This window comes from Oryctolagus cuniculus, chromosome 16 (assembly GCF_964237555.1).
Source record: "Oryctolagus cuniculus chromosome 16, mOryCun1.1, whole genome shotgun sequence".
Taxonomy (NCBI): Eukaryota; Metazoa; Chordata; class Mammalia; order Lagomorpha; family Leporidae; genus Oryctolagus; species Oryctolagus cuniculus.
In genome coordinates this window covers 64,987,225-65,014,365 of record NC_091447.1, presented here as the reverse complement: position 1 = coordinate 65,014,365, position 27,141 = coordinate 64,987,225, and the positions used below count along the sequence as shown (strand labels likewise).

At 57.3% G+C, this 27,141-nt stretch overlaps 1 protein-coding gene across 1 annotated transcript; it reads left to right on the top strand.

Moving 5' to 3' along the window:
- The first annotated feature begins 534 nt into the window (after positions 1–534).
- SMIM7 (small integral membrane protein 7) lies at positions 535–14,473 on the top strand. Its single transcript, XM_008249332.4, has 5 exons — positions 535–802; positions 897–938; positions 1,384–1,436; positions 8,265–8,355; positions 13,589–14,473. Exons 1-5 carry the CDS (start codon positions 777–779, stop codon positions 13,602–13,604), a joined length of 228 nt encoding a protein of 75 aa, XP_008247554.1. The 5' UTR covers positions 535–776; the 3' UTR covers positions 13,605–14,473.
- The last annotated feature ends 12,668 nt before the right edge of the window (positions 14,474–27,141 follow it).

The window sequence follows — 27,141 nt, the reverse complement described above, 5'->3', positions numbered from 1 at the left end:
TCCCTTGGGCCTCACGACCCCATCCAGCCCAGCGAGGCGGGGTGCGCGCGGAGCCGGGGGCCGAGTCCGACCACTGGGCTGTGCATGTGGGCTGCTCAGACCCCAGTGAGCCTACCAGGAGGGACGAACGCCCTGGAGGGCCGCATCAGCGAGGGTCTTATCCCCCTTGGGGGCCCCTGCTTCCTGTGGGACCACATCCGTCACGAACCCCGCCCCTCTTGAGGACCGCCCAGTGGGGGGACCCTTGTCCCCTAAGGTGACCTCTCCTCAGGGGGTCCCCGACTTCCGTGGGGCCCAGGAGGACCCCCATCTGGAGTCCTGTCAGTCGGGAACCCGTGTCGAGGGAGCCTAGTGCGCCAGGACACCGCCTGCTGGACAATTGCGCGGTCGGGGGTCTCCTCTCCAGAAATCAAATCGGGGGACCCCAGCAGGCGAGAAAGAACTGTAGCCCCGTTAATCCTCCAGCAAAGGGCACCTCACGCATGCGCAACACGCGCGATCAGGCCACATAGATTGCTCCGCCCCTCAGGTGACGTCACACGCTGGCTCCACCTTTCCCCTCCTTGACGCTCCGGGCCTCTCCAGAGAAGAGGGACGCGCTCCTCCCCTGAGGGGGCGGGACTCTGCCCATCATAGCCTTCAATTGGTCTAGCTCTCATCAGCGTCGCTTCTGGATTGGCCGACTTGGCCTCCTTTCCCTCCCCCGCCCCCGCCCCGCACACACGCGCTCTCGGGAGCTTCCGCTTCCGGTCCTGACAGACGCGTTGGCCGTAACGATGATCGGAGACATCCTGCTGTTCGGGTAATTGGGGGTCGGGGGGGAACCAGGGACTGAGGGAGAGAGAGAGCCAGACGGGGCTGGAGCAGCCTTGGTAACCTTAACTGTCGCTCTGCAGGACGCTGCTGATGAACGCCGGAGCGGTGCTCAACTTTAAACTGTGAGTAGGCCGCGCCGGACTGCGGCTGACACCCGGGGACCTCGCGGCCCCGCCCCCGCAGGCGTAACCCCGCCCCCATAGGCGTGGCCCCGCCCACAGGCCCCGCCCCTCCAGGGCCCCGCCCCCGCAGGCGTGGCCCCGCCCCGACATGCCCTCCCGCCGCCCTCCCGCCGCGCCTGCAATCGGGTTTGTCCCCTGTGCCGTCCTCTGCGACACTCCAGGACTGTTTAAAGCCTCAGGGCCGCGCCCGGAGCCCTGGAGCCGCCCTTGTCCACCGTGTCAGGGGCTGCAGACCGGGCTGTGACGGACAGGGCAGGGCAGGGGGCGTGAGCCGGGAGTGGGGGGGGGGGCGTTGGACCGCCCGGGGTCGCCCGGCCTGGGCCCACGACGAGGTGAGGGCTCGGGTGTCCCGTCCCCAGCGGCTGCTGTCTGCTCCCGTTTGTAGGAAGAAGAGGGACACGCAGGGCTTCGCGGAGGAGTCGAGGGACCCCAGCACAGGTGCGGCCGCCTCTCCCGGGCCCTGGGCTGGGGAGGGGGAGGGGTTGCTTGGGCGCTGGGTGCCGCTCAGTGGGCGTGACCACGAAGCGAGGGTGAGCGGTGGGTGGTGGGCCTTGGTGGGTGAACTCGCCCCTCTCCTCCCGCTGGACCTCCGCGCTGAGTCAGCACCCCCAAGGTTGCAATTTTTTTTGTGGGTGCCGTGGTCTCTTCCCGCAATGGCCGGCCCTTGCCCTTGCCGGGGAGCCCCGGGGAAGGAGGAGAGGCCTCCCGGGGACCGTGCGGGTTCGTGTGGGATGGGGTGAACCCGTGAGCCGCGCCGCGCAGGTCGCCCTTGCTCTCGGGATGCTGCGGAGCTGGCTTCGGTTTGGTTTTGCCTTTGAGTCAGATGCCTGTGCTAGCTTTTTAGTAAGGGGATTTTTGTCTAAAAAACTCACGTGACCTGGTTTTTCTTGAGAAACTTGGAACATTCTGCGACTCAGAATTCGAGAGGTGCAGCGGGTTAAAGCCCTGGCCTGCAGCGCCGGCATCTGATATGTGCGCCAGTTCGAGTCCCGGCTGCTCCACTTCCGATCCAGCTCCCTGCTAATGTGCCTGGGAAAGCAGTGGAAGATGGCCCAAGTCCATGAGCCCCTGCCCCTGCGTGGGAGACCCGGATGGGGCTCCTGGCTCCTAGCTTCATCCTGGCCCAGCTTTGTTGTGGCCATTTGGGGAACGAACCAGCAGATTGAGGATCTGTTGCTCCCCCTCTTTGCGGAGGAATGACACAGGACCCTGCGCTGTTCTTTTTGTCTGCTCGGCCCTCCCCGGGTTTGCTGCTGGTTCTTCCCTGGTTGGCTACCGTCCCTTCCACCTCCGTGGAAGGGCGGTTCCCCCTGGCCACATTCCCCACTTCCGCAGGGGAGCGGCACACCGCCGGCCGGCTCTCTCGGGGGCTGCACATGTGTTATTCAGATAGATGTTCCTCTTAGATGTTCCCGGTGCATGTTGTCTCTCTCCTCCTTTATAGTCCTCTTCCACCAATCCCAACTCTGCTGCCCACACGCCGAGTACGCTGCTCTCCTCCAATCAGGAGCAGCTCCTGCAGCTTGTCAAGTTGGTGAGAGGCAGCTGCGTAGAAGCTGTTTGCTCCTCTCCCAGCGCCATATTGTGGGAGAGCAGATGTATAGAATAAGTCTTTTTTTTTTTTTTTTTTGACAGGCAGAGTGGACAGTGAGAGAGAGAGACAGAGAGAGAAAGGTCTTCCTTTGCCGTTGGTTCACCCTCCAATGGCCGCCGCTGCAGCCGGCGCACCGCGCTGATCCTGGCAGGAGCCAGGAGCCAGGTGCTTTTCCTGGTCTCCCATGGGGTGCAGGGCCCAAGCACCTGGGCCATCCTCCACTGCACTCCCTGGCCATAGCAGAGAGCTGGCCTGGAAGAGGGGCAACCGGGACAGAATCCGGCGCCCCAACCGGGACTAGAACCCGGTGTGCCGGCGCCGCAAGGTGGAGGATTAGCCTATTGAGCCACGGCGCCGGCTCAGAATAAGTCTTAATTCCAGTAACAGTATAGTCCGAGTTGCTCCCCACAAGGATCTCTCTCTCTCTCTGTAACTCTGCCTTTTAAATAAGTAAGTATTTTTAAAAAATTTGAAGAGGGCTATTGGTGCCAATTGAGTGAGCTGAGAAGCCTTGTCCCAGCCTCAAATCCTTAATATTATTAAAAATTTTTAAGGCCGGCACCGCGGCTCACTAGGCTAATCCTCTGCCTTGGGGCGCCGGCACACTGGGTTCTAGTCCCGGTCGGGGCGCCGGATTCTGTCCTGGTTGCCCCTCTTCCAGGCCAGCTCTCTGCTGTGGCCCGGGAGTGCAGTGGAGGATGGCCCAAGTGCTTGGGCCCTGCACCCCATTGGAGACCAGGATAAGTACCTGGCTCCTGCCATCGGATCAGCTTGGTGCGCTGGCCACAGCATGCTGGCCGCAGCGGCCATTGGAGGGCAAACCAACGGCAAAAGGAAGACCTTTCTCTCTGTCTCTCTCTCTCACTAACTACTCTGCCTGTCAAAAAAATATTATTAAAAAATTTTTTACTTATTTGTTTGAAAGGCAGAATGACAGAGAGGTATGGAGAGACAGAGAGAGAGACAGACAGACAGAAAGCGTCCGTCCACTGGTCTTCTCCCCAAATGCCCACAACGGCCAGGGCTGGGCCAGACTGAAGCCGGGAGCCAGGAGCTCCATCCGGGTCTCCGACACGGGTGCAAGGACCCGAGGACTTGGGCCATCTGCTGCTGCTGCCGCCGCCTTGCCAGGCGTGTTAGCAGTGAGCTGAGTCGCAAGTGGAGCAGCCGGGACCCTGACTGATCGTCTGACCGAGGATGCTGGTGAGTTGACGCTTCCTGCTGAGTTGACTGGCGTGACACTTTGTAGGATCCGGGGAAGCCTGTGTGTGGCTGTTGTATCCATCCACTGCGTATTTACTGAGCGCCTGCTGCATACTGGCCACTGTGTGGGCTGCCAGGACTCAGCAGGGAACAAGACAGACGGCAGTGCCTGCCTTGTGGGGCTCACTGTGGGGAGAGTGAGACGGACAGTTCTGGAACAAGGGACAGACGGTGAGGGAGGTGGCGTGGGTGCTGCTGGCACCGATGGGGCGTCTGTGGTGGCGGTGGGTTTGTGCTTGAGCTGGGCTATGTGCAGGGAAGACCCTGGGAGCAGGGGCATGATAGAGCATCGCACGGAGACACTTGGAACCCTGAGAAGCAGGTGTTTTGTTTTTCCCCCAAAGGTTTATTTGAGGGACCAGTGTTGTGGTGTAGCAGGTAGAGCCGCCGCCTGCAGTGCCAGCATCCCATGTGGGTGTTGGTTTGAGTCCCGGCTGCTCCACTTCTATCCAGCTCTCTGCTGTGGCCTGGGAAGGCAGTGGGAGATGGCCTAAGCGCTTGGGTCCCTGCACTCACATGGGAGACCGGGAGCAGGCTTCTGGCTCCTGGTTTCAGATCAGCCCAGCTCTGGCCGTTGCAACCGTTTAGGGAGTGCACCAGCAGATGGAAGACCTCTCTCTCTCTCTGCCTCTGCTTCTCTGTAACTCTGCCTTTCAAATAAATACATGCATCTTAAAAAAAAAAAAAAGATTTATTTGAAAGGCAGAGCAACAGGAAGAGGGATCTCCCTTCTGCTGGTTCATTCGCCCAAATGGCTGCAACGGCCAGGGCTGGGCCAGGCTCAAGCCAGGAGAGAGGTCTTCTGTCTGCTGGTTCACTCCCCAATTAGCCACAATGGCCGGAGCTGGGCCAGTCTGAAACCAGGAGCCAGGAGCTCCATCTGGGTCTGCCACGCGGGTGCAGGGGCCCAAGGACTTGGGCCATCCTCTGCTGCTTTCCCAGGCCATAGCAGAGAGCTGGCTCGGAAGTGGAGCTGGGATGCTGGTGCCGTGGGTGGTGGCTTTACCCACTGTGCCAAAGTCCTGTAACCTATTCATTTTTTTCACTTTTATTTGAGAGAGGGAGAGGGAGAGAGGTCTTCCCTCTGCTTGTTCGCTCCTCAAATGCCTGCATCAGCCAGAGCTTGGCCAGCCTGGGTCTCCTGCACATGTGGCAAGGGGCCCAAGGGCCTGAGCCGTCACTGCTGCGTCGAGGGTGTGCATTAGCAGGGAGCTGGCTCAGAAGCGGGAGGGCTGGGGCCGGAAGCAGGCACTCCAGGGTGGGGTGCAAGCGTCCCACTGTGCTGAACCCTGCCGCGGCCCCTGGGCTTTACCCCAGAGACTCTTAGTCACCGTCCCGCCACGCGTCCATGCGTCCCATTCAGCAGCCACACACACTGCTGGGCCACTCTGTGGAAGGCAGTACACTAGCCCCTGGGTTCTGCCCCCTCAGGTGGGCGATTGGGCACAAGGGCTCAGAAGGGGCGGGAGCACCAGGAAAGGCAGCTGTGCCCTCCAATCAGGAGCTCTGATTGTGCACTCTGGCGTCTGCTGCTTTCCAGTGCGATTTGCTCTCCCTGCATGTAGGCCAGGGCCCTGTGCCTGCTGCTTGCACGCATTGCTGTTCCCTGTCCTCTGCCCTCTGCCTGGCTGACCAGGGACTGGCCTAGGCACCTGATCCCCGTTCTCGACCCAGGCCCATACTAGTCCAGGTCTTCCCAGCACATGTTCCCAGAACACCTGGACCCGCCCACTGTAGCGGCCATCACAGTAGCCACGTGTGTGGTTCTGCATTTAGTGTTTGTCCCCCTATGGAGCTCCTTGGGGCAGGGACACCTGGCTAGGACCTCCTTGGACCCCTGAGCTACTGCCTGAAGCCAGGAACTTCCAGTTGGCACCTGTTGATGGTGGGAGAGGCCATTTGTGCCCATGATCCTGACATTTGGGAAGGGGTCTCAGCTGAGCACTACCCCTCAAACTCCTGGTGCAGACTTGTCTCTCTTGTGTTTATGTTTTTATTTATTTATTTTTTTTTGACAGGCAGAGTGGACAGTGAGAGAGAGAGACAGAGAGAAAGATCTTCCTTTGCCGTTGGTTCACCCTCCAATGGCCGTCACGGCCAGCGCACCGTGCTGATCTGATGGCAGGAGCCAGGTACTTCTCCTGGTCTCCCATGGGGTGCAGGGCCCAAGCACTTGGGCCATCCTCCACTGCACTCCCGGGCCACAGCAGAGAGCTGGCCTGGAAGAGGGGCAACCGGGACAGAATCCGGGTCCCCGACCGGGACTAGAACCCGGTGTGCCGGCGCCGCAAGCCGGAGGATTAGCCTAGTGAGCCGCGGCGCTGGCCTTATGTTTTTAGTTTTTAAGAATGTACTTGTTGTTTCAGCCACTTTTAACCCACTTAGTTTTGTTTTCGGGTTTATTTATTTGAAAGACCGTTACAGAAAGAAGAAAGAGAGACAGAGAGGGAGATCTCCACTCCCCCAGTGGCTGCAGCAGGGCAGAGCCAGGCCAAAGCCAGGAGCCAGGAGCTTCCTCCAGGTCTCCCACATGGGTGCAGGGGCCCAAGCACTTGGGCCATCCTCTGCTGCTTTCCCAGGCGCAGTAGCAGGGAGCTGCATGGGAAGTGGAGCAGCCCAGGACTCGAACTGGCACCCATGTGGGATGCCAGCATCGCGGGCGGTGGCTTAACCCTCGGCACCACAATGCCAGCCCTTAGCCTCGTCTCTTACTGTTTCCAGCCTGTGTTGGGTCTGTGCCAAGCATGGGCTGTGCTGAACGCGGCGACCCCAGACCCGCGGAAGCTGTGTCCTCCGAGGGTGGTGAGCCTCCCCGGCTGCTGTGTCTGAGCTCCACACTCAGCAGGCAGCGCTTTGGGTCGCACCCTTGTCCATCACCTCCTCTCCACTTGGTCTTCTTTCCACTCCAGAGGCCCAGAGAGTCTCAAACCAGCCCTGTAGCGGCTGACTCTCAGCTGTCGGGGGTGACTCTGTTTAGCTGAGGCGACCCCAGGGCATGGGTGGATGTGGGCCTCGTGGTAAGCATTTGAGGCTCTGAGTGCCTGGCTCAGCAACCTAACCCTGCCTTTGTCCTGCAAAAGTAACCTGAGATGGTATGTAGATGAGTGGGCATGGCTGTGTGCCAATAAAACTTTATTCAGAGACGTTGAAGTTTTTTCATCTTTGTAAGATTTATTTATTTTGAAAGAGTTGCAGAGTGAGAGAGATGAGTTTTACTCCCCAGATGGCCACAACGGCCAGGGCTGGGCCAGGCTGAAACCAGGAGCCAGGAGCTTCTTCGGGGTCTCCCATGTGGGTGCAGGGGCCCAAAGTCTCGGGCCATCTTCTGCTGCTTTTCCTAGGCCATTAGCAAGGAAGTGGATCAGAAGTGGAGCAGCAGGGACACAAGCTGGTGCCCGTATGGGATGCTGGCATTGCAGGTGGTGGCTTTATCTGGGCACAACGTTGGCTCCCAGACCCTGAAAATTGAATTTTGTGTCTGGTGAAATATTCTTTTGATTTTCCCCCCTAAAAAGTCTAAAAGTTTGAGGCAGTGATGTGGCACAGCAGGTTAAGCTGCCGCCTATGAAGCCAGCATCTGTTATCAGTACACCAGTGGGAGTCCTGCTAATGAGCGTGGGAGAACAACGGAAGATGGCCCAAGTGCTTGGGCCACTGCACCCAATGTGGGAGACCTGGAAGAAGCTCCTGGCTCCTGGCTTTATCCTGACCCAGTCCCAGCCATTGCAGCCATTTGGGGAGTGACCCAGTGGATGGAAGATTTTTCTCCCTCTGTCTCTTCCTCTCCCACTAACTCTATCTTCCAAATAAATAAATCTTTTTTTTTTTTTAATGAGTTTCATTTATTTACTTGAGAAGCAGAGTTACAGACAGCTTCCACTGCTTTCCCAGGCCATTAGCAGGGAGCTGGATTGGAATTGGAGCAGCTGGGACTTGGGCCAGGACCTGTATGGGATGCAGGCACCACAGGCGAAGTCTTAACCTACTATGCCACAGTGCCAGCCATATAAATAAATGTTAAAATTACCTACCTATCTGTCTATCTATAAATGTTAAAATTACCTACCTACCTATCTATCTATCTCTGTCTGTCAGTCAGCCATTCCTGGCGGACGGGCCACACAGGTCTGTAATTTGCTGATTCCCTGCCCTAGAGCACTGAGCTTCCCAGTAGGTAGAGCAGAAGTCCCAGGGCAGGCTGCTATTGGACAGACGTGGGTCACACACCCCTCCCTGAGCCAATCAGAGGTGGCCATGGGGCTTGGTGCTCTCACAGCACTGGCCAGTGGCTAGCGCAGCCCGCGTGCCGAGGGTAGGGCCCAGAGGGGAGGCCGCAGCCGTCGTCGCCGGCGGGCAAAGCCACCGAGAGCCCCGCAGCTGTGGCGCAAGCCTGCGTTCTGATTTTCCAGGTGACAACATCCGGGAGTTCCTGCTGAGCCTGCGCTACTTCCGCATCTTCATCGCGCTGTGGAATATCTTCATGATGTTCTGCATGATCCTGTGAGTGTCCCCGCCTCAGGGCTGTTGCCCAGGGCGACCGCCCGCCTGGTGGGCCTGCTGCTTCAGTCTGTACCGTGCGCTTGCCAAACGGGAACTCTGCACGCGCGAGAGGCATCTGGGGGCCCTGGGGCGTGGACCGCATGACTGGGGCTCCCCCGGGGGCCAGGCTGCAGCCTCCCCTGGGACGCGTTGTTCTCCGAGTCCCAGCTGCACCTGGCAGCCGCCCAGAGCCCATGGGCCCGGCACCCCCGGCCGGCTGTGCCGGGCTGCACGCACGCACGTTTGGCATCTGTCAAAGCGGAGAGTATTTATCTAGAGTGTCGGGTATGCTGCGGGACCCTGCCCCGCCCTCGCTGGAAGCCCCCAGAAGTGTCCTCGGGCTGTATCTCTGCTTCTGTGCCTGTGCCCAGAAGCAAAAGGACCTCGGGGAAAATGCTAGAAGGGACCAAGGGCTTCCCCCAGGAAGGAGGAGGAGGGAGAGTCAGCCATCCTGAGCGACTGAGACGGGTTACCGGGCAGTCCTAGTGCCAGCCCCTGGAGGCTGGACAGGGGGCGTTTCACTGAGTGGCCCAGAGGCGGACTGAGGGCTGGGCTGTGTTCCTGGAGCACCTTTTCAAGGTGTGCTGGTGGCCCGGGAGCCTCTGGGAGCGCCCACGAGGGCAGCCAGCCCCGCGACCGAGCTCCGGAAGGGGTCGGGGAATTGGCCGACGCTGTAGGAAGTGAGACTGGGGCTCACCCAGAGCAGACTTGTGTCGCGGGACTGCGCCAGCCTTTTGTCTCTGGGTCTCCGCTCATTCCCAGTTGTCCATCCTGGGCGGTGCGCTTGGATTACGGCTGAGGCCGAGAACACGGCATGGTTCCTCACCCCGGGCAGGGCACTGTGTTAACAGCTGGGACATGGACAAAAACCCAGCGCAGATAGGGAGCAGTTGGTGTGAGACGACAGTGGGAGGGGAGCTCCTGGTTCCCAGGTTGGTCAGAGAGAGACTTCTCGGAGGAGGTGCTGCCTGTAGAGCTGGAGGAAAGTGCGGCAGCGCAGACGTAGCAGGTGCAAAGGCCCTGGGGCCGGGAGCACTGGGTGTGATTTCCTTGTTCTGTTTTCTGTGCCTCCTCTTTGCCCTCCTCATCCAATCCTCTTCTGTTGGCTGTGACCAGGGCGGCAGCCCGAGGCTGGATGACTTCCCAGCTTGGTTCTCCCAGGCCAGTCTCCCCAGTAGCTCAGGGTCCTGACTGCATCTCCTGGGAGCAGAGTCTGATTGGCCTATGCTGGTGTCACCCAGGTCAGGTGTGGCTGGGAGTGTTTGATTCCAGTGCAACCATTTAGCTTAGGGGTCAGCAAACCGCGGCCCCTGGGGGGCAGACCTGCTCGCTTTGCCTGTGTTTTGTGCGGGAAGTTTTATCGCCATGGAGCCACGCCCTTGTTGGCTGCTTGTGTGCCGTGGCCGTGCTGGAGCGAAGCTGCCATTGTGACGGCAACTGCCTGGCCTGCACGGCCTGTTTCTCTGTGACCCTTGCCCACCCGTGGCTGGGCCGCCTTCTGCAGCGGGGTGATGGGTGAAGGAAAATCCTCTTAGCGTCTGGCTTTTCCAGGGTGTTAGGAAACTGGAAATCACCTAAATATCCCAGGAGCAGAGAAGGGTCAGGTAGCTTGAAGGACGCCTGTGTGACCAGCTGTCACGTCGCCACCAGTGTGCCGGAGAATTCTTGTCCTCACGGGGAAACGTTTGTAAAGGGAAGAAGGCCAGGTGTGCTTTAGGCACGGTCTGACCCCAGCTGGGGGTAACTGCTGGGTGAGCGTGGGACGGAAGCACTGTTCAGTGAAGGCATTGGAAGGGTCTGCTCCGGAAGGTCCACGGTAGTGATCGTGCACAGGTGCTGAGCAAGCTGCAGCGTCCGGGCCGTGATTCAGCGCTGCCTGCACCTGCCCCCACAGGGTTCAGGCAGGCTGCTTTGCAAATTTTAAGAAGTTGTGGAAAATTTGAGAAATACAGGGAGAAACGTCCCTGAGTGTTTAGGGAGCAACAGTGGTATTACACGTAACTTATTTTCGAAACATATCAAAAGTGTGTTGGATGTATAATTTGATAGATGACGCAGTACAGCAGAGAGTTCATTGCAGAATGTGGGTAGAGCAAGTACCTCCCGGTGTGCGTGAAACCGTTCCTGTAGCTCTTCGGTGTGTTGTAATTTTTCATCATAAAATATTGAGAGGAGAAGCCAGGAAGAAAACGAAGACGTCAGGGCACAGAGAGGGCCTTCCGAGTACAGGGGGAGTCTGCGCTCACAATTCAGCGTTTCATTGTCGTCCATGGGGTTGTGCAGCCTCATTCAGAACATTCCCATCACTCCCCAAAAGGAGAGCCCGTCCCCATGAGCAGTCAGGCCCCCCGCCCCCACTCCTCTACCCCAGACCCTGGCATCTACGGATCTGCTTCCTGTCTTGCTCTGCCTGCCCCCGGCATTTCCCAGCCACAGAGTCTTGGCCTGTGTGGCCTTTTGGTGTCGGCCTGAGGCCGTCGGGGTTTGAGCCCGGGGCTGAGTGGCACTCTGCAGATGGCACCCCGAGGGGGCAATGTAGAGGTTCCAGTTTTGGGCTGTCAGAAGGAGCGCTGAGGCGATGTTTCACGTGAGAGTGCCTGCGTGGACCTAGGGTTAGGTGTGGACACCCAGGAGGAGCTTGCTGGGTCATCTGGTAACTGTGTTTATCCTTCCGAGGAGCCCCCAGGCTGTCTCCCAAAGCAGCTGCGGGATTTGAATCCGCACCAGCCGTGTAGGAGGGTTGGGATGCCTCCCTGTGCTCGCCGGCACTTTCCTAACGGTAGAGTTTTGATTATAGTCATTCTGGTGGCTGTGAAGGTTTTGATTTTCATTTCCCCGATGCTTAATCAGGAGGACATCTTTTTTTTTTATTCTCTAGTAAGTTCTTTTCTTTGAAAATATTTATTTGAGGGGCCAGCGCTGTGGCATAGCGGGTAGAGCCTCCACCTGCAGTGCCGGCATCCCATATGGGTGCCGGTTCGAATCCCGGCTGCTCCTCTTCTGATCCAGCTCTCTGCTGTTGCCTGGGAAAGCAGTGGAAGATGGCCCCAGTGCTTGGGCCCCTGCACCTGCGTGGGAGACCCGGAGGAAGCTCCTAGCTCCTGGTTTCAGATTGGCCCACCTCCGGCTGTTGCGGCCATCTGGGGAGTAAACCAGCAGATAGAAGACCTCTCTCTCCCTCTCTCCCTCTCTACCTCTCCTCTCTCCCTCTCTCTGCCTCTCCTCTCTTTGTGTAACTCTGAATTTCAAATAAATAGATACATTTTTCTAAAAAATATTTATTTGAAAGGGAGAGGCACAGAGAGAGAGGGAGAGACAGGGAGAGCGAGATCTTCTATCTGCTGGTTCACTCCCCAAATGGCCACAACTGCTGGGCCGGGCCAGGCCAAAGTCAGCAGCCAGGAGTTCCATCAAGTTCTCCCACGCGGGTGGCAGGGGCTCAAGCACTTGGGTCTTTCTCCATAGCCTTTCCAGGCACATTAGCTGGGAGCTGGATCAGAAGTGCGGCAGCCAGAACTTGAACTGTGGGATGCTGACGTCACAGGCAGCGGCTTAACCCACGGTGCCTGCCCCTTGAGCTCTTCTAATGTGCTCGTCTGCCGTTTGTACATCTGCTTTGGACGTGTGTCTGCTTAGATCCTTTGCTCACATGTTAATTGTGACTGACTTGTCAGAGCTTATAGTCTAGGAGCCGGCGCTGTGGCCTAGCGGGTTAAGCTATTGCCTGCAGTGCCGGCATCCCATGTGGGTTGTGGTTCGAGTCCTGGCTGCTCCACTTCTGATCCAGCTCTCTGCTATGGCCTGGGAAAGCAGTGGAAGATGGTCCAAGTGCTTGGGCCCTGCACCCATGTGGGAGACCCAGGAGAAGCTCCTGGCTCCTGGCTTTGGGCTGGCCCAGCTGTGGCTGTTGTGGCCATTTGGGGAATGAACCAACAGATGGAAGACCTCTTTCTCGCTCTCTCTGCCTCTGCCTTTCAGATAAACTGTATATTAAAAAGAAAGGAGACATGGGCGGTTCCCATTCATATCATTCTAGCAGATCTCTGGTTTTCCCCTGTAGGGCCGCGTCCGTAGCTTACAAACTCTTGACTCCAGGTCTTTGCCATTCCAACATTTGTTTCAACGAGTTGCCTGTAATTTTGTTTTGTTTTGTTTTGTTTGTTTATTTATTCAGAGGTCCTTTTGAAAGTCCCCGCTAGCTTGCAATAACAGAAAGTGGACTGCTGTGTCGCAGGGTCCCGGGAAGCGCAGCCGTCCCTTCTCGTCCCTCGGGATTCGGTTCCAAGGCCTAGCTTGGACGCCAGAATGCACGGATGCCAAGTGCCTTCCACAGGATGGCGTCGTGATTGCATAGCACAGGGGTGGGGAACGCCAGCCGCATGAGGCCCACAAAATTATGGGGTCTGGCCCTGCCCACCGCAGCCGCAGGACTTGAAATTCCACCCATCTACAGCTGGCTGATTTTGTTTTTTCTAGGATTTATTTATTTATTTGAAAGGCAGAGTTAGAGAGAGAGAAAAAAAAAAAAAGAGAGAGAGAGAGGGAGGTCTTCCATCTTCTGGTTCACTCCCCAATTGGCTGCAACGGCCGGAGCTGCGCTGATCTGAAGCCAGGAGCCAGGAGCTCCATCCGGGTCTTGCATGCGGGTGCAGGGGCCCAAGCACTGGGGCCATCCTCCACTGCTTCCTCAGGCCACAGCAGAGAGCTGGATCAGAAGAGGAGCAGCCAGGACTTGAACCAGCGCCCATATGGGATGCCGGCACTGCAGGTGGCGGCTTTACCTGCTACGCCATGGCACCGGCCCCAAGCCGGCTGCTTTTTGAGGTGGTGGTTTTGTGTGTGACCCGTGAGCAAGGTTGCCACCTCTCGATGACTGACACGGTGCGAGTAGTGTCACGTAATGTTTAGGGTCTGATGACAAGCGGAAAACAAAGAGTATACATCCAGTGCAAGTGCAGTATTTTTTTCCCCAAAACAATTTCCGTGCACGGTTGGTTGGATCTTTGGCTGTGGACAGGCAGGTGTGGAGGCTTTTGTGTGTTTGTGACCGTCTGCGGCTTGGTGTTAAGCTTACCCTGGAAGTAGCGGTCAGTAACCCGGAATTGTCCGTGGAAAGCTGGCCCTACCGGTTACATTTAGAGCAGTAACTTCCCGATCCTCACTGCTCTCTTTTCTCTCCTTTGATTTTCCCCAGGCTGTTCGGCTCCTGAGCCCCGGCCCCGGACACAGGAGCCCGCCCTCCCGGCCTCCGAGTCTCTGTTCCTCCGCTCCTGATGCCTGCGAGAAAGCCAGCGATCTGCCCTGTCGACCCGAGCTCGTGGTGGGTGGAAAAACATTGGCCAAGCTGCACGCGGGTCCCCAGCCCCCACCCCACAGGTGGTCTCTGACGCAGGACCCCCGTGCCCTGCGGGCTCCCAGGGGGCTGCGGTGTGGGACTGTGCTAAAATTGCCTTCCCCTGGAGATGAGAGAACGCCATTGTGCCGGCTCCCTCCTCTCCCAGGCTGGCCCAGGACGCCTGCTTCCCGATCCCGTGGGTTAGAATCACAAGGATGTTTTTTTCTTTTTCTTTCTTTCTTTTTTTAATCCTGGGGTCCAAGCAGAAGGGTTAACTACTGTTGGACAAAGCGTCTCCTGTGGGCAGTGTTTGTAAAATAGCAAGCGAGTTCAGGCCAGCAGGGTCTGAGCGGGTCCGACATGGGTTTATGGGGTCAGCCAGGAGCCCTGCGTCCTGGTGCAGCTGAGGTCATTCGGGGGTGGGTGGCCCATGACAGGGTCACCACGTAGCGAGAGAGCCAGGTCAGGTTGATGGCCGCGGCTGAGGGGTGCAGAAGAGGTGGCTGGGGTGTGGGGGTGGGGAATGCCAGGAGGCATTTCCCTTCGCCTTGAAGCTTCCTGTTAAGCGAAGTAGCCCGGGGGCCTTTCCCAGCACAGCTGCCAAAAAAACCAGAGGGTGGGGGTTTAATTACTTGGTGGTAATTGGGACCCTGTTCTGAAGGCTTGGGTTTCTTCAGTGTACTTGGCCAGCAGGCGATGGATTTCAAGGTGGAAATTCAATAAATCTCAACCAAAGAAACACCACAGCGGGTTATTATTATTATTTTTTTTTTGGTCTAGAAGCTTCTTTGAGACAGGCTGCCCTGGTTTGGTGGCCGAAGCAAAAGGCCCGGCGGTGAGCGCCTGGAGCCCAGGGCTGGGGTGATGCGTCCGTGGTGGTTTCTGGAGCCCTGGACTTTGTAGGTAAACACACAGGCCTGCAGGGCTTCAGTAGCACTGAAAATAAACCTCATTCCTCCCAAGGACCTGTGGTTGCTAAGTTGTTTTTTGTCCCCACCACGACGTTCACCTCGCAGCTTGGTGTTTCAGAATCTGCGGTGGGCGCCTCGCAGGATTCGTGGCAGAGAGTGTCAGAAGTTCAAACGGCAGTCAGCGATAGGTCCCCCCCCCCCCCCTTTGGCTCTTGCTCTGTAAACCTGTGGCGAGAACAGAGCTCCCGAGCTGGGCTGCACCCATAAGCTGACGGAGCCTGTGGTCCCAATGGGGGCTCGGCCAACCAAGGTCAAGTTGCCTTGTGCCTCACTTTGTACTTCTGCCTTGTGTTCCAGCACTCAGAGCCGGGTTGGGTGTCCCCCAGTGCCCAGGGCTCTGTGAGTAGCGGGGGTGGTGGTGGTGGTGGGTGGTCAGGGGCCTCTGAATGGAGCCCCGCACAGGCCGGGGAGGAGGAGGAACTGAGCCAAGGTCACGGCCGGCCCTCGGCGGGCCGTGTGAATGGGGAGAGGAGACCTTGGCTGCCTCATTCCGACAGGGGCTGAGGTCTCTGCCAGGCGAGGCTTTGTTCGTAGGCGAGGTTTGTGCTCCACGAATCCTATGCCGGAGTTTGTTTGGAATAGTCGTATTTTTCTCCAGAGAACTGTCATCCCATTGTCAAGGTCTTTATCAGCTGCCGGGGCTTTTCAGATGCCTGCTGGAGGCTGCTGTACGTTTAGGGAAAAAATTTTTTTTGTCATTTATTTGAAAGAGAGAGAGAGTATTCTGTCCCCAGATGCCTGCAACAGGCCAGGCAGGGCTGAAGCTGGGAGCCGTGGGTGAAAAGGAACCCAGTTAACTTGAGCCGTGCGTCGCTGCCTCCCAGGGTCTGCATGGGCAGGAAGCTGCGGTCAGGAGCCGGAGCTGGGTGCCGAAACCCAGGTCTTCCGGCGTAGGTCGAGAGCGTCGTGTTCACCGCCAGGCGAAATGCCCCTGGTGTACACTTGCAAAAATGCAAGTCCCGGGTGCGTCTCCTGGGAGCCCTGCGAGACTCAGCCTTGGCATCAGAGGCCACGGAAGTTGGAACACTGGGCGCCCTGTGCTCGCGTTGTGGGTCAGCCAGACGCGGGTTCAGATCCGCTCTCTGCCGCTTCCTGGTGGGACCCTGGGTGACAGGTTCCCTCGCCCCGGTCTCAGTTTGCACCTCTCAGAAACTCGGCCCACGAGTCACGTTGGCCACAGGGCGGTCACAGGGGCTTAGCCACGTGCCCACCGGGATCTGCGTGTGTGTCTTTCCTCGCCCACTGCCGTCTCTGCAGGTTGCACGCGTGCCGTTAAAAGAGCGAGCGGGACATTTGAAAAATGGGAGAGATTCCGCGGCCGGGGACGGGGCCAGCGTGCCTGGGGGGTCAGGCCACGCGGGTTCTGCTGCTCCTTCCCTCCCTCCGTCTGCGCTGCCAGAGAGACTTCGGGGTTCTTGGTGTCAGGAACGGGGCGGAGGGGCGCCCTCAGCTCTCGCTGGACTTGACTTTGTGCTTGGTCCTCCAGGTGTTGCCCTGGGGCAGAGGCCCAGGAGGGGCCCCACCTCATAGTGGCTTTCAGTGGCTTTGGTTGGTTTTATGAGTGACGGTTTCTTGCTGCCAGTACAGATTCATTGCAGAAAGGTTAGAAAAATGCAGAATTGCTAGAAGAAAAAGAAAAAAATCACCCATAATCAGGTTCTCCCAAAGACGTCTTTCTGGGTACAGGTTCTTCTGCCCTTTCTCCGTGCGAAGCTGTTTGGGTGTGGTGCCTATGTTTTACTTATAAAAAGTTATAAAAAGTTAGCTTCGTGTCTCCCAGCCTGCATTTCTCACCTGATGATAAGATCCTGTTCCCATATAAGCAAATAAGGCTCCCTCCACCCCGCAATATCATTGTTTTTTTTTAAATATTTTATTTATTTATTTGAGACGTAGAGTTAGAGAGAGAGGGAGAGACAGAGAGAGAAGTCTTCCATCCACTGGTTCACGGCCACAAAGGTTGCAACTGATTTGAGGCAAAGCCAGGAGCTTCTTCCTGGTCTCTTCTGTGGGTGCAGAGGCCCAGGCACTCGGGCCGTCTTCCCCTGCTTCCCCAGGCATGTTAGCAGGCGTGTCGCCGCCTACCCTACCCTGGAGTGTGTCGCTCGGAGTTTCCGTGGAAGTGAGCCGCCATCCTTGGCCTTGGCGTTCCCTTAGCCTGCGCCCTTGCCGTGTCAACACGTGGAACGCATCTTTCCCTTGTGTGGGTTTCTCCTTGCATTTTAGTTCCGGTTACGCCGCAGCAGAAGTCGGCCAAGTCTGGCCCACTGCCTGGGTTTGTCAGTAAAGTTTTACTAGCACCCAGCCACGCCCCTGTATGTCCGTCTGAGCGGTCTCCCTGCAGAGTTGGTGCTTGTGACAGAGACCAACAAGAGCCGGCCCCCTGCGTTTGCTGGGCAGGTTCGCCCCTGTTACCCCCGGGGCTAGGGCTGGTGGGCTCAGGTCTGCGCTTCGCTGCCGGACTGCCCCGTGTGGATCAGCATCATTTGCTCCTCACGGTCTAAATCGTAACGCCAGCATCTGCAAACCTGTTTTTAAAAAGTGAGCTGACGGTCTTGCTGGCCATTTCCAAGGGATGTGGTTAACAGACCAAAGCCCCGTTTTATTCTCTCACTGGGGGTGGGGGTGGGGTGGGGTGGGGGCTTTGACAAGATTGGCTCTGCTCTGCCGTGGTCGCTTTTGAGGAGCCAGCGCGGGTGGCCCGAGCCAGGCCATTTCTCTCTGTTTCATTGTTTCTTCCTCAGCCAGATCTGAGCGTGTGGACAAAAAAAACCCCTTGATGTTTTCCTGTGTGGATGAGAGACCATGCGATTTTCAGACAGAGCAAAAGGCAGGCCATTCAAAGGGAGAGAGAGAGAGAGAGAGGGAGAGAGAGAGGGAGAGAGGGGTCCATGGCGTTCTGATGCCGCGAGGCACGCTGGGTCGGCCCGGAGCCTGGCTCTGGCTCCTGAGTTCCTGGAGAGCTTGGTGGCACACATTCCCACGCGAGCAGCCAGGCGGAAGGATCGGGGCAAACCAGGAACACGGAGTCGGCGCTTCCCAAGTACGAAGCCCACGCGTGGCCTGCTGGCTTTTTCCTTCCGCCTGCCAGGTTGTTTCTGATCTGCCCAGGGGCAGCCGACTACTGTAGCCCTCACCCTAGGAGGGCTCCTCCTTCCTGGGCCGGCGCGGAGGCGCAGTGGGTTACACCGCCACGAGCCTGCGACTCCGGCATCCCACGTGGGCGCTGGTTCCAGTCGCAGCTGCTCCACTTCCCATCCAGTTCTATACTGATGCACCCGGGAAGGCAGCAGAGGACGGTCCCAGCGCCTGGGCCCCTGCCACCCGCGTGGGACACCCAGACGAAGCTCCTGGAAGATCTCTCTGTCTCTCCCTCCCTCCCTCCCTCTCTCTTCTGTAGCTCTGCCTTTCAAGTAATTAAAAAAACAGGTATACACAAAAAGACTTACAGGTGCCCCTCATCTGTGGGTCCCTTTCTGTGGCTTTGTTGGCCCACAGTCTGAAATGCTACCTGGAAAAATCCAGAAATGCACAACTTGTAAGTTTTAAAGTCTTCTGCTGAATTATCTGTATTTGAAAGAGTGAGAAGGACACACACGCACGCAGACACACATACACACACACACATCTCCCGTCTTCTGATTTCACTCCCCAGGTACCTGCAGCAGTGAGGGCTGGGGCCAGAATGAAGCTGGGAGCTGAGAACTCACGCCCCACCCCCACCCCCACCCCCGTGGGCGGCAGGGACCTGAGAACTCAAGACACCACCTGCTGCCTCCCAGGCTGAGCCTGAGCGGGGAGCCGGAGTCAGAGGGGGAGGAGCCAGGACTGAAACCCGGGCCCTCCGAAGCGCCTGCCCTAGGTTTCATGTCTTTAAAGCAGTTAGAAAGCTCACCTCCTCTGTGGGTTTCACTTTCCCCGCTTGTCATTGCCCAGGGTCCAAGATCTTAGGTGGAAAATTCCAGAAACAGTCCATGGGTTTTTAGATAACTCCCATTATTACAGGATATTGTTAGGGCTGTCCTGTTTTCTTATTAGTTATTAATCTCTTATTGTGCCTAATTTAGAAATCAGACCTTGGCCACAGATGTGTGTATGTAGGCAGAAGCGTAGTGTGTGTGGGGCTTGGTGCTGTCTGGAGCTTCAGGCACCCACAGAATCTCTTGAAACAAAGCCCTTGTAGGAAATGTCAATTTGATCCACACGGAAGTTTTATTGGGATGCTGGCCTGCCAGTTCATTTGGATCGAGTCTTTTTTTTTTTTTTTTTTTTTTTTTTTTATCAATGTGTTTATTTGAAAGGAGTTACAGAGAGGGAGAGAAAGATTCTTCCGGGTCTCCCACGTGGCTGGCAGGGGCCCAGGCACTTGGGCCATCTTCTGCTTTCCCATGTGGATTAGCAGAGCTGGATCGGATGTGGAGCAGCCAGGACTCAAGCCCGTGCCGTGGGTATGGGATGCTGGTGCTACACACCGGCCCTTTGGGTTGAGTCCTTGCCCCCGAGAGACCAGCCAGCCCACAGAGCTGCCCCCGCTCCTCGTCTGGCCTTCTACGGCACATTTGGACGACCCCTGGTCCGTGAGCTGCTCTTGACTCTAACTGAAATACCTAAGAAGGAAGAGGGTTTGTTTCCCTCCTGAGCCCACGGTGGGGCAGCCCCATCAGCCTGGTGTCTGATGGCGGATTGGAGTAGGGGTGGGGTCGGGGGTGTGGTCTTCCTCCATGTTCCTGTGTCTCTCTACAAGGCCACCAGGGTGCGACCCTGGGGCTCTACTGCAGTCCAGCCACTGCCCAAAGACCCCCGTCTTCCTACAGCACCATTGGATCAGGCCTGCACCATAACCCATCAGCCGGTCAGTCCTTCGCTGCTAACCTCAGTCTTGGGGATTTAGACGCCTGCAGGAGTTCGGGCAGGAGAACCCTGTTTGTTCAAACCCTAACCCCTTGGGCCAGGCTAAACCAGAAAGAGAGAAGACCTTCCCCAGGTGGGTCTGGGTCGTCGGGTCCAGTTCACATTCCTGTCGCAGCAGTGCGTGGTCTGAGCGAGCACGGGAGTGTGGAGCCATAGAAGGTTCTCTGCAGGGGACTGAAGCCTCGGTGTGCATGCAGAAGACACAGGGCAAGGTGGCCGCAGCGGACACCGGGGCTCCGTCAATTAGAGGGGATGACTTGGGGCGGCGCTGTGGTCTCCGTGCACCTGCACGTCCTCCCGTGTGATGTGGGGACGGGGAGTGAGGGAGCCGCCATGCGGGGACGCTGCGTCAGGGTCGATTGTGGTTTGTGTTGGCCGAGGTCTCTGCAGGGTTCCGTGAGGCCTAGGTCAGGGGTTGTGTCAGTCAGCTTGGGCTCCCTTGACTAGATACAGGGGACAGGTGGCTTAAACAAGAGCTTATTTTCTCACTGTTAAGGAAGCTGAAGGCCAAAGCCAAGGTGCTGGCAGAGTTGGTGTTTCTGTGAGGACTCTCCTGCTGCCTTGCAGTCAGCTGCCTTCTTTTTAATTAATTAATTTTTTTAAGGGTACACATTTCATAAGTACCGCTTCAGGAATATAGTAATTCTTCCCACTGTACCTGCCCTCCACTCCTCCTCCTCCCTCTGCCCTTCCCAGTCCCATTCTCCATTGAGATTCATTTTCAGTTACCTTTGTATGCAGAAGACCAACTCTGTACTAAGTAAAGATTTCAACAGTTTGTACACGCACACAAACACTCACAAACTGAGAAGAAGTTTTACAGTTAACTCTGATACTACAACTCATTGAGGACAGAGGTCCTGCACGGGGAGTATGTGCACAGTGACTCCTGTTGTTGATTTAACAATTAGCACTCTTATGTATGATGTCAGTGATCACCCGAGGCTCTTGATATGAGCTGCCTAGGCCATGGAAGCCTTTTGAGTCCACAAACTCTGTCAGTATTTAGACAAGGCCATAAACAAGATAGAAGTACTCTCCTCCATTTAGAGAGAAGTACCTCCTTCTTTGATGGCCACTTCTTTCCACTGGGATCTCACTCACAGAGATCCTTCATGTGGAACATTTTTGCCACAGTGTCTTTTTTTTTTTTTTTTTTTTCCACAGGCAGAGTGGACAGTGAGAGAGAGACAGGAGACAGGGAGAAAGGTCTTCCTTTACTGATGGTTCATCCTCCAATGGCTGCTGTGGCTGGCGTGCTGCGACCGGCACACTGCGCTGATCCGAAGCCAGGAGCCGGGTGCTTCTCCTGGTCTCCCATGGGGTACAGGGCCCAAGCACTTGGGCCATCCTCCACTGCACTTCCGGGCCACAGCAGAGAGCTGGACTGGAAGAGGGGCAACTGGGACAGAATCTGGCGCCCTGACTGGAACTAGAACCCAGTGTGCCAGCGCCACAGGCAGAGGATTAGCCTATTGAGCTGCGGTGCTGGCGCCACAGTGTCTTGGCTTTCCGTGCCTAAAATGTTTTCATGGGCTTTTCAGCCAGACCAGGAAGCCTCAAGGGCTGATTCTGAGGTCAGAGTGTTACTTAAAGTGATTATCATTCTATGAGTCTGCTGTGTGGCCTGCTTCCCATGCTGGAACATTCTCTCCTTTTTAATTCCATCTATTATTATTATTACCAGACACTTGATCCTATTTATATGATCCCTTTAACACTTAACCCTATCCATAGGTTCACTTTAACACTTAATATGATCACTTTAACACTTAAGATGTCGGCCACCTTCCTGCCTCCTCCTCACCTGGCCTTTTTCTCCATGCTTACAGCTCTCTGGATCCCCTCCCTCTCCTTATAAGGACACCACCCACCCTTACAAACTGATTTAGCCTTACTTAACTCCTGAAATGCGCCGTGTCCCAGTCCAGGAGGTTAGGGCTTCAGCACACACACATTGCAGGAGAGGGGCACACGACACAGTCCCACCCCTAACAGACGGCCAAGGGTCTGGTCCGTTCTAAGTATTCAGCAGCCCGTTGCTCAGCCCCTTGGCTGGCAGTGGGCCTTGAGGCGCTCCTACAAACACCCCTGAGGAGTTCTGTGAAGGGACTTGGCTCCTGACATTCCAGGATAAACTGCACTTGGCCCTCAGCATCCAGGTGTTGGATCCGCCTCCGCCTCAGATACCGAAGTCCCCGGACACCCAGCGTCCCTTCTGTCGGAAGGACCCACACACATCCTCTTGGAGACTATACTGTGTCAATGGTGTCTGACACCTAACACGACATCTGGTATGGAATCCTGATAAGAAAAGATCTCTGCTTACTCAATTTTTTTTTTTTTTTAAAGATTTCTTTCATTTATTTGAAAGGCAGAGAGAGATCTTGCATCCAGCAGTTCACTCCCCAGATGGCCTCAATAGCTGGGACTGGGCTGGATGGAAGCCAGGAGCCAGGAGCTCCACCTGGGTCTCCCATGTGAGCCCAAGTACTCGGACCGTCATCCAGTGCCTTCCCAGGGAGCTGGATCAGAAGCAGAGCAGCTGGGATGCCCGTGTTGCCAGCAGCGGCTTAACCGCACTGTGCCAGGACACTGGCCCCACGTCATGGTCGGTGGACACCATGGTTGTGGCACCCGTGCACACAGAGACCGACTCTACTCGTGTGTGAGTGGATGCAGTATCCCAGACTTTTACGTCCCCATGCGTCCCCTGGGGTCAGGTGGAGACCCCTGCACGGCTACGGAGTCCGCCCATGTGCTGTCCACACTGTGAGGAGCCTGGGCCTGTGCTGGCCAGGATGACAGCTGCTAGCCGTGAGCTGAATGCACGGGAAGGAGGAGCCCAGTGCCTCGGCCCCAGAAGCTGCGTTTCGCTGCTGAGGGTTCTGTCTGCGCTGCACGTGTCCCAGGGCAGCTCGGTTACGTGGTTTGGTGAAGGACCCGGTCACGTTAGTTCTTGCTGTGTCACAAATGGCCATGGGCGGCGAGCCTCACAGCATACCCTGACTTCTCACACTGGAGGCCGGGAGGTCAGGGCAGGCCTCCCCGGCGGCTGCAGAGCGTTGGCAGGGCTCATGCCTCCTGGAGGCCCTGGGGAGAACCCATGTCCTTACTTAGCCTGTGCTGCGGCTGGAGCTGCTGGGGTCCTGGGTCATGGCCTCCCCCCTCCATCTGTGTCCTTGGGTCACGGCCTCCTCCCCCTGTCTGCCTCCTTGGGTCACAGCCTCCTTCTTCACTCTGTGTCCTTGGGTCATAGCCTCCTCCCTCCGTCTGTGTCCTTGCTTCATGGCCTTCTCCTTCTGTCTGCCTCTTGGGTCATGGCCTCCTTCCATCTGTGTCCTTCGTTCCTGGCCTCCTCCCTCCGTCTGTGTCCTTGGGTCCAGGCCTCCTCCTTCAGTCTGCCTCCTTGGGTCACGGCCTCCTCCCTCCATCTGTGTCCTTGAGTCCTGGCCTCTCCCCTCTCTCTACGTCTTTGGGTCACGGCCTCCTCCTTCAGTCTGTGTCCTTGGGTCCAGGCCTCCTCCTCCTGTTTACATCCTAGGGTCCTGGCCTTCCCCCTCACTGTGTCCTTGGATCACGGCCTCCTCCCTCCGTCTGCGTCCTTGGGTCACAGCCTCCTCCCTCCATCTGCCTCCTTGGGTCACAGCCTCCTCCCTCCATCTGCCTCCTTGAGTCACAGCCTGCTCCCTTCGTCTGCCTCCTTGGGTCACGGACTCCTCCTCCCGTCTACTTCCTAGGGTTCTGGCCTCCCCCCTCCTTCTGCGTCTTTGGGTCACGGCCTCCTCCTCCTGTCTACATCCTAGGGTCCTGGCTTCCTCGCTCCGTCTGTGTCCTTGGGTCATGGCCTCCTCCTTCTGTCTGCCTCCTTGGGTCACGGCCTCCTCCTTCCCTCTGTGTCTTTGGGTCACAGCCTCCTCCCTCTGTCTGTGTCCTTGGGTCACAGCCTCCTACCTCCATCTGCTTCCTTGGGTCACGGCCTCCTCCTCCTGTCTACATCCTAGGGTCCTGGCCTCCCCCCTCCGTCTGCCTCCTTGGGTCACTGCCTCCTTCCTCTGTCCTCTGAGCCAGCAGCGGCCTTTGGAGCCCTCCACATGGCGCCCTCTCCCTAAACCTGCCCTCCCGCCTCTCTCACCCATGAAAGGGCTCTTGGGACTGCTCGGGGCCTCGGGATGATGCAGGCCAGTGGCCCGCCCCGTCTCGCGGTCAGCCGGGGAGCAGCCCGGGCTCTCCCTGCCCAGTACCATGGCACATTTGCAGCTTCCAGGGGGTGGACGGTGCTGAGGGACCCGTGCTTTGCTTAATACAGGCCACGTGGCCTGTAGTTCCATCTTAATCCACCTTCCCAACTCTGCCCTTGTAGTTTGAAAACAGCTGTAGACAGTGCGTATACAAAGGGGCCCAGCTGTGTGATGGCTTTTTTTTTTTTTTTTTTTAATTTATTTATTGGGGCCGGTGCTGTGGCGTAGCGGGGAAAGCTATTGCCTGCAGTGCCAGCATCTCATATGGGTGCTGGTTCGAGTCCCTGCCGCTCCACTTCCCATCCAGCTACCTGCTGTGGCCTGGGAAAGCAGTGGAAGACGGCCCAGATCCCTGGGCCCCTGCACCTGCGTGGGAGACCCGGATGGAGTTCCAGGTTCCTGGCTGGCCCAGCCATTTAAGGGAGTGAACCAGAAGATGGAACCGTCTCCCCTCCCCCACCCTTGTAGCTCTGACTTACAAATAAATAAATCTTAAAAAACAAACAAACAAACAAACAAACAAACAAAAAAAAACAGGGAAACGACAGCAGCTGAGCTGGGAGCTGGGGGAACATTTGTCTTCTGTACACCTGTGCTCGCTTGTGCGTTCCCGCCTGCTGCTTGTGAACTGTGGCCGAGACGGGGGAACCGTGGCCAAGCCACCTGGCCTTGGTTGGCGCCGGTCTCCAGTTCCGGGATCTGCTGGAAGGAATGGTGCCGTGTAGTTAGTCACCTGTCCGGTGTCCGGTGTCCTGAGGGGCACCGGGGACGCAGGTGGCTCCCTGGCTTTAGTACTTTGCATCAAAGTGGAACTCTTGATTTGAGGTCAGGTGCATGGCCTGGGCAGGCAGTGGGCTTGGGAAAGGCTGCCCGGGGCGGGGGATCCTGGTCATTAGGCTGCGAGCAGAAGTTGCTGCCATGGGGCCAGGCCTCTGGGCACATGTGGGGCAGCAGAGAGTGCTGGCGTCGGCCCCCTCTGCGGTGGGAGAAAGTGGAGGCCAGGTGCAGAGAGGTGACTTGTGCAGGGTCACATGGAGTCGTGGGCGGAGCCTGCTCCTGCCAGCTGCTGCAGGGGTGTGTTTGTGTGTGTGTGTGTGTGTGTGTGTGTGTCTCTGCGCACGCGTGCACACAGGTCCAGCACACAGTAGGGCCTCAGGGGATGGCGGTCGCTGGCGCAGCCGCTCCCGAAGCTGGGGACACCCGGGGACTGTTTCCAAACGCAGAACTCTCCTGATTTTCTGGTGGAGGGAGGTGGGACCCAGGATCCGAAACGCCCTGCGTCCGGGACTGGTGCCGTCAGTCCCACAGCACGGAGCTTTGGCTCTCGCCCAGAATCACTGTGTCTGGGACGGACATCGTGGTGCAGTGAGTTAAGGCGCTGTGTAGGATGTCTGCATTCCGTATCGGAGTGCCCGGGTTCGAGTCCCGCCTCTGCTTCCCGTGCAGCTTCCTGCCTGGATGGAATTCCCTTCATTCCTGCTTCATCCTGGCCCGGCCGTGGCTGCCCTGGGCATCTGCGGAGCGCACCAGCAGATGGAAGATCTCTGTCTCTCTGTCTCCCTCTCTCCGTCACACTGCTTTCTGCTAAATAAATAAATACATAAAGCTTAGTAAAATCACTGCATGAAATTCACCCTCTAGGCTCTGTGTCAGAGGTACAGATGGGACATAACTGGATTTGTGCTTGTCCCCAGGACATCTTCGTGTTCCTTAATCCAGAAAGATCTGAAATCTAGAAATGCTTTTGGTCCCAGATATTTAGGCTAAGGGACACTTAATTTCCATCACCCGTGGAGCTGGGATGGGACAGGTACTCTGTCATAGGGTTTTTTTTTTTTTTTGTATAGAATTCTTTATTTCTTTGAGAAGCATAGTTATAAGTTACAGACAGCATGAAAGAGAGAGAGAGAGAGAGAGAGAAATCTGCTCTCTCCCATCTGCTGTTTAGCTTCCCAAATAGTTGCAATGGCCGAAGCTGGGCTGATCAGAAGCCAGGAACCAGGAACTTCCTTCAGGTCTCCTACGAGGGTGTAGGGGCCCAAGGACTCAGGCCATTCCCTGCTGCTTTTCCAGGCACGTTAGTAGGGAGCTGGATTGGAAGAAGAGCAGCCGGGACTCAAACCTGCATCCATATGGTTTGCCGGCGCTGCAGGCCAGAGCTTTAACCAGCCACAGCTTTAACCATGCCACAGCGCCATCCCCCCTCCCCTTGGTGGTTTTTTTTTTTTTTTTTTTTTTTTTTGACAGGCAGAGTGGACAGTGAGAGAGAGAGATAGAGAGAAAGGTCTTCCGTTGCCGTTGGGTTGGTTAATCCTCCAATGCCCGCCGCGGTCGGCGCGCTGCGGCCGGCGCACCACGCTGATTCGATGGCAGGAGCCAGGAGCCAGGTGCTTTTCCTGGTCTCCAATGCGGTGCAGGGCCCAAGCACTTGGGCCATCCTCCACTGCACTCCGTGGCCACAGCAGAGAGCTGGCCTGGAAGAGGGGCAACCGGGACAGAATCCGGAGCCCCGACCGGGACTAGAACCTGGTGTGCCAGCGCCGCTAGGCGGAGGATTAGCCTAGTGAGCCGCGGCGCCGGTCCCCTTGGGTTTTTGACGTCAGCTCCTTGGCCTCTCTCTCTCCTGGGCTTGTCCCTGATGGGATCCAGAATCTGGAAAACGAACTTTTAGGCCAGGGCAGTGGCTTGACGGTGTCCCCGGGAAGTTTCTTAGAGAGGCAGACACGGAGAGAGAGATCACCCGTTCGCTGGGTCACTCGCTAAATGCCCAGGAGCCAGGAGCTCGGTTCAGCTTGGCCACGTGGACGGCAGGGACCCAGCCATCGCTGCTACCTCCCAGGAAGCCGCAGTCAGAGAGCCTGGATTCCCGAACTCCCGAATGGGACATGGGTGCCCCAGACGGCTGCAACAAGGGCCCGTCCCTGTCGGAATTATTTACGTTACTGGGACTTGGAGGCGGGGCCTCTGGAAGTAATTAGCCTGAAGTGAGGTCCTTGGTGCTGGGAACTCCATGATGGCACGCGCGCTCCGGCTCTCCCTGCACCCCTCCACCGCCTTACATACGACACAGCCGACGCCAGCAGCTCGGTCTCGGCCCTCGTGAGCCTCCGGAGCCGTGAGCTGAGTGAACAATTCCTGCTCTGTATCGACCAGCTGGTGTCGGGTGCGTCGTGCCTGCCGTGGCTGGCCGGCCTCTGAGGCCTGAGGACCGAGTCACCTGCTTGGGTGCCCAGGGTGACAGGTGCGGCGAGGACACACCCAGGGATGGTGGGAAAGAAAGCAGAACGGG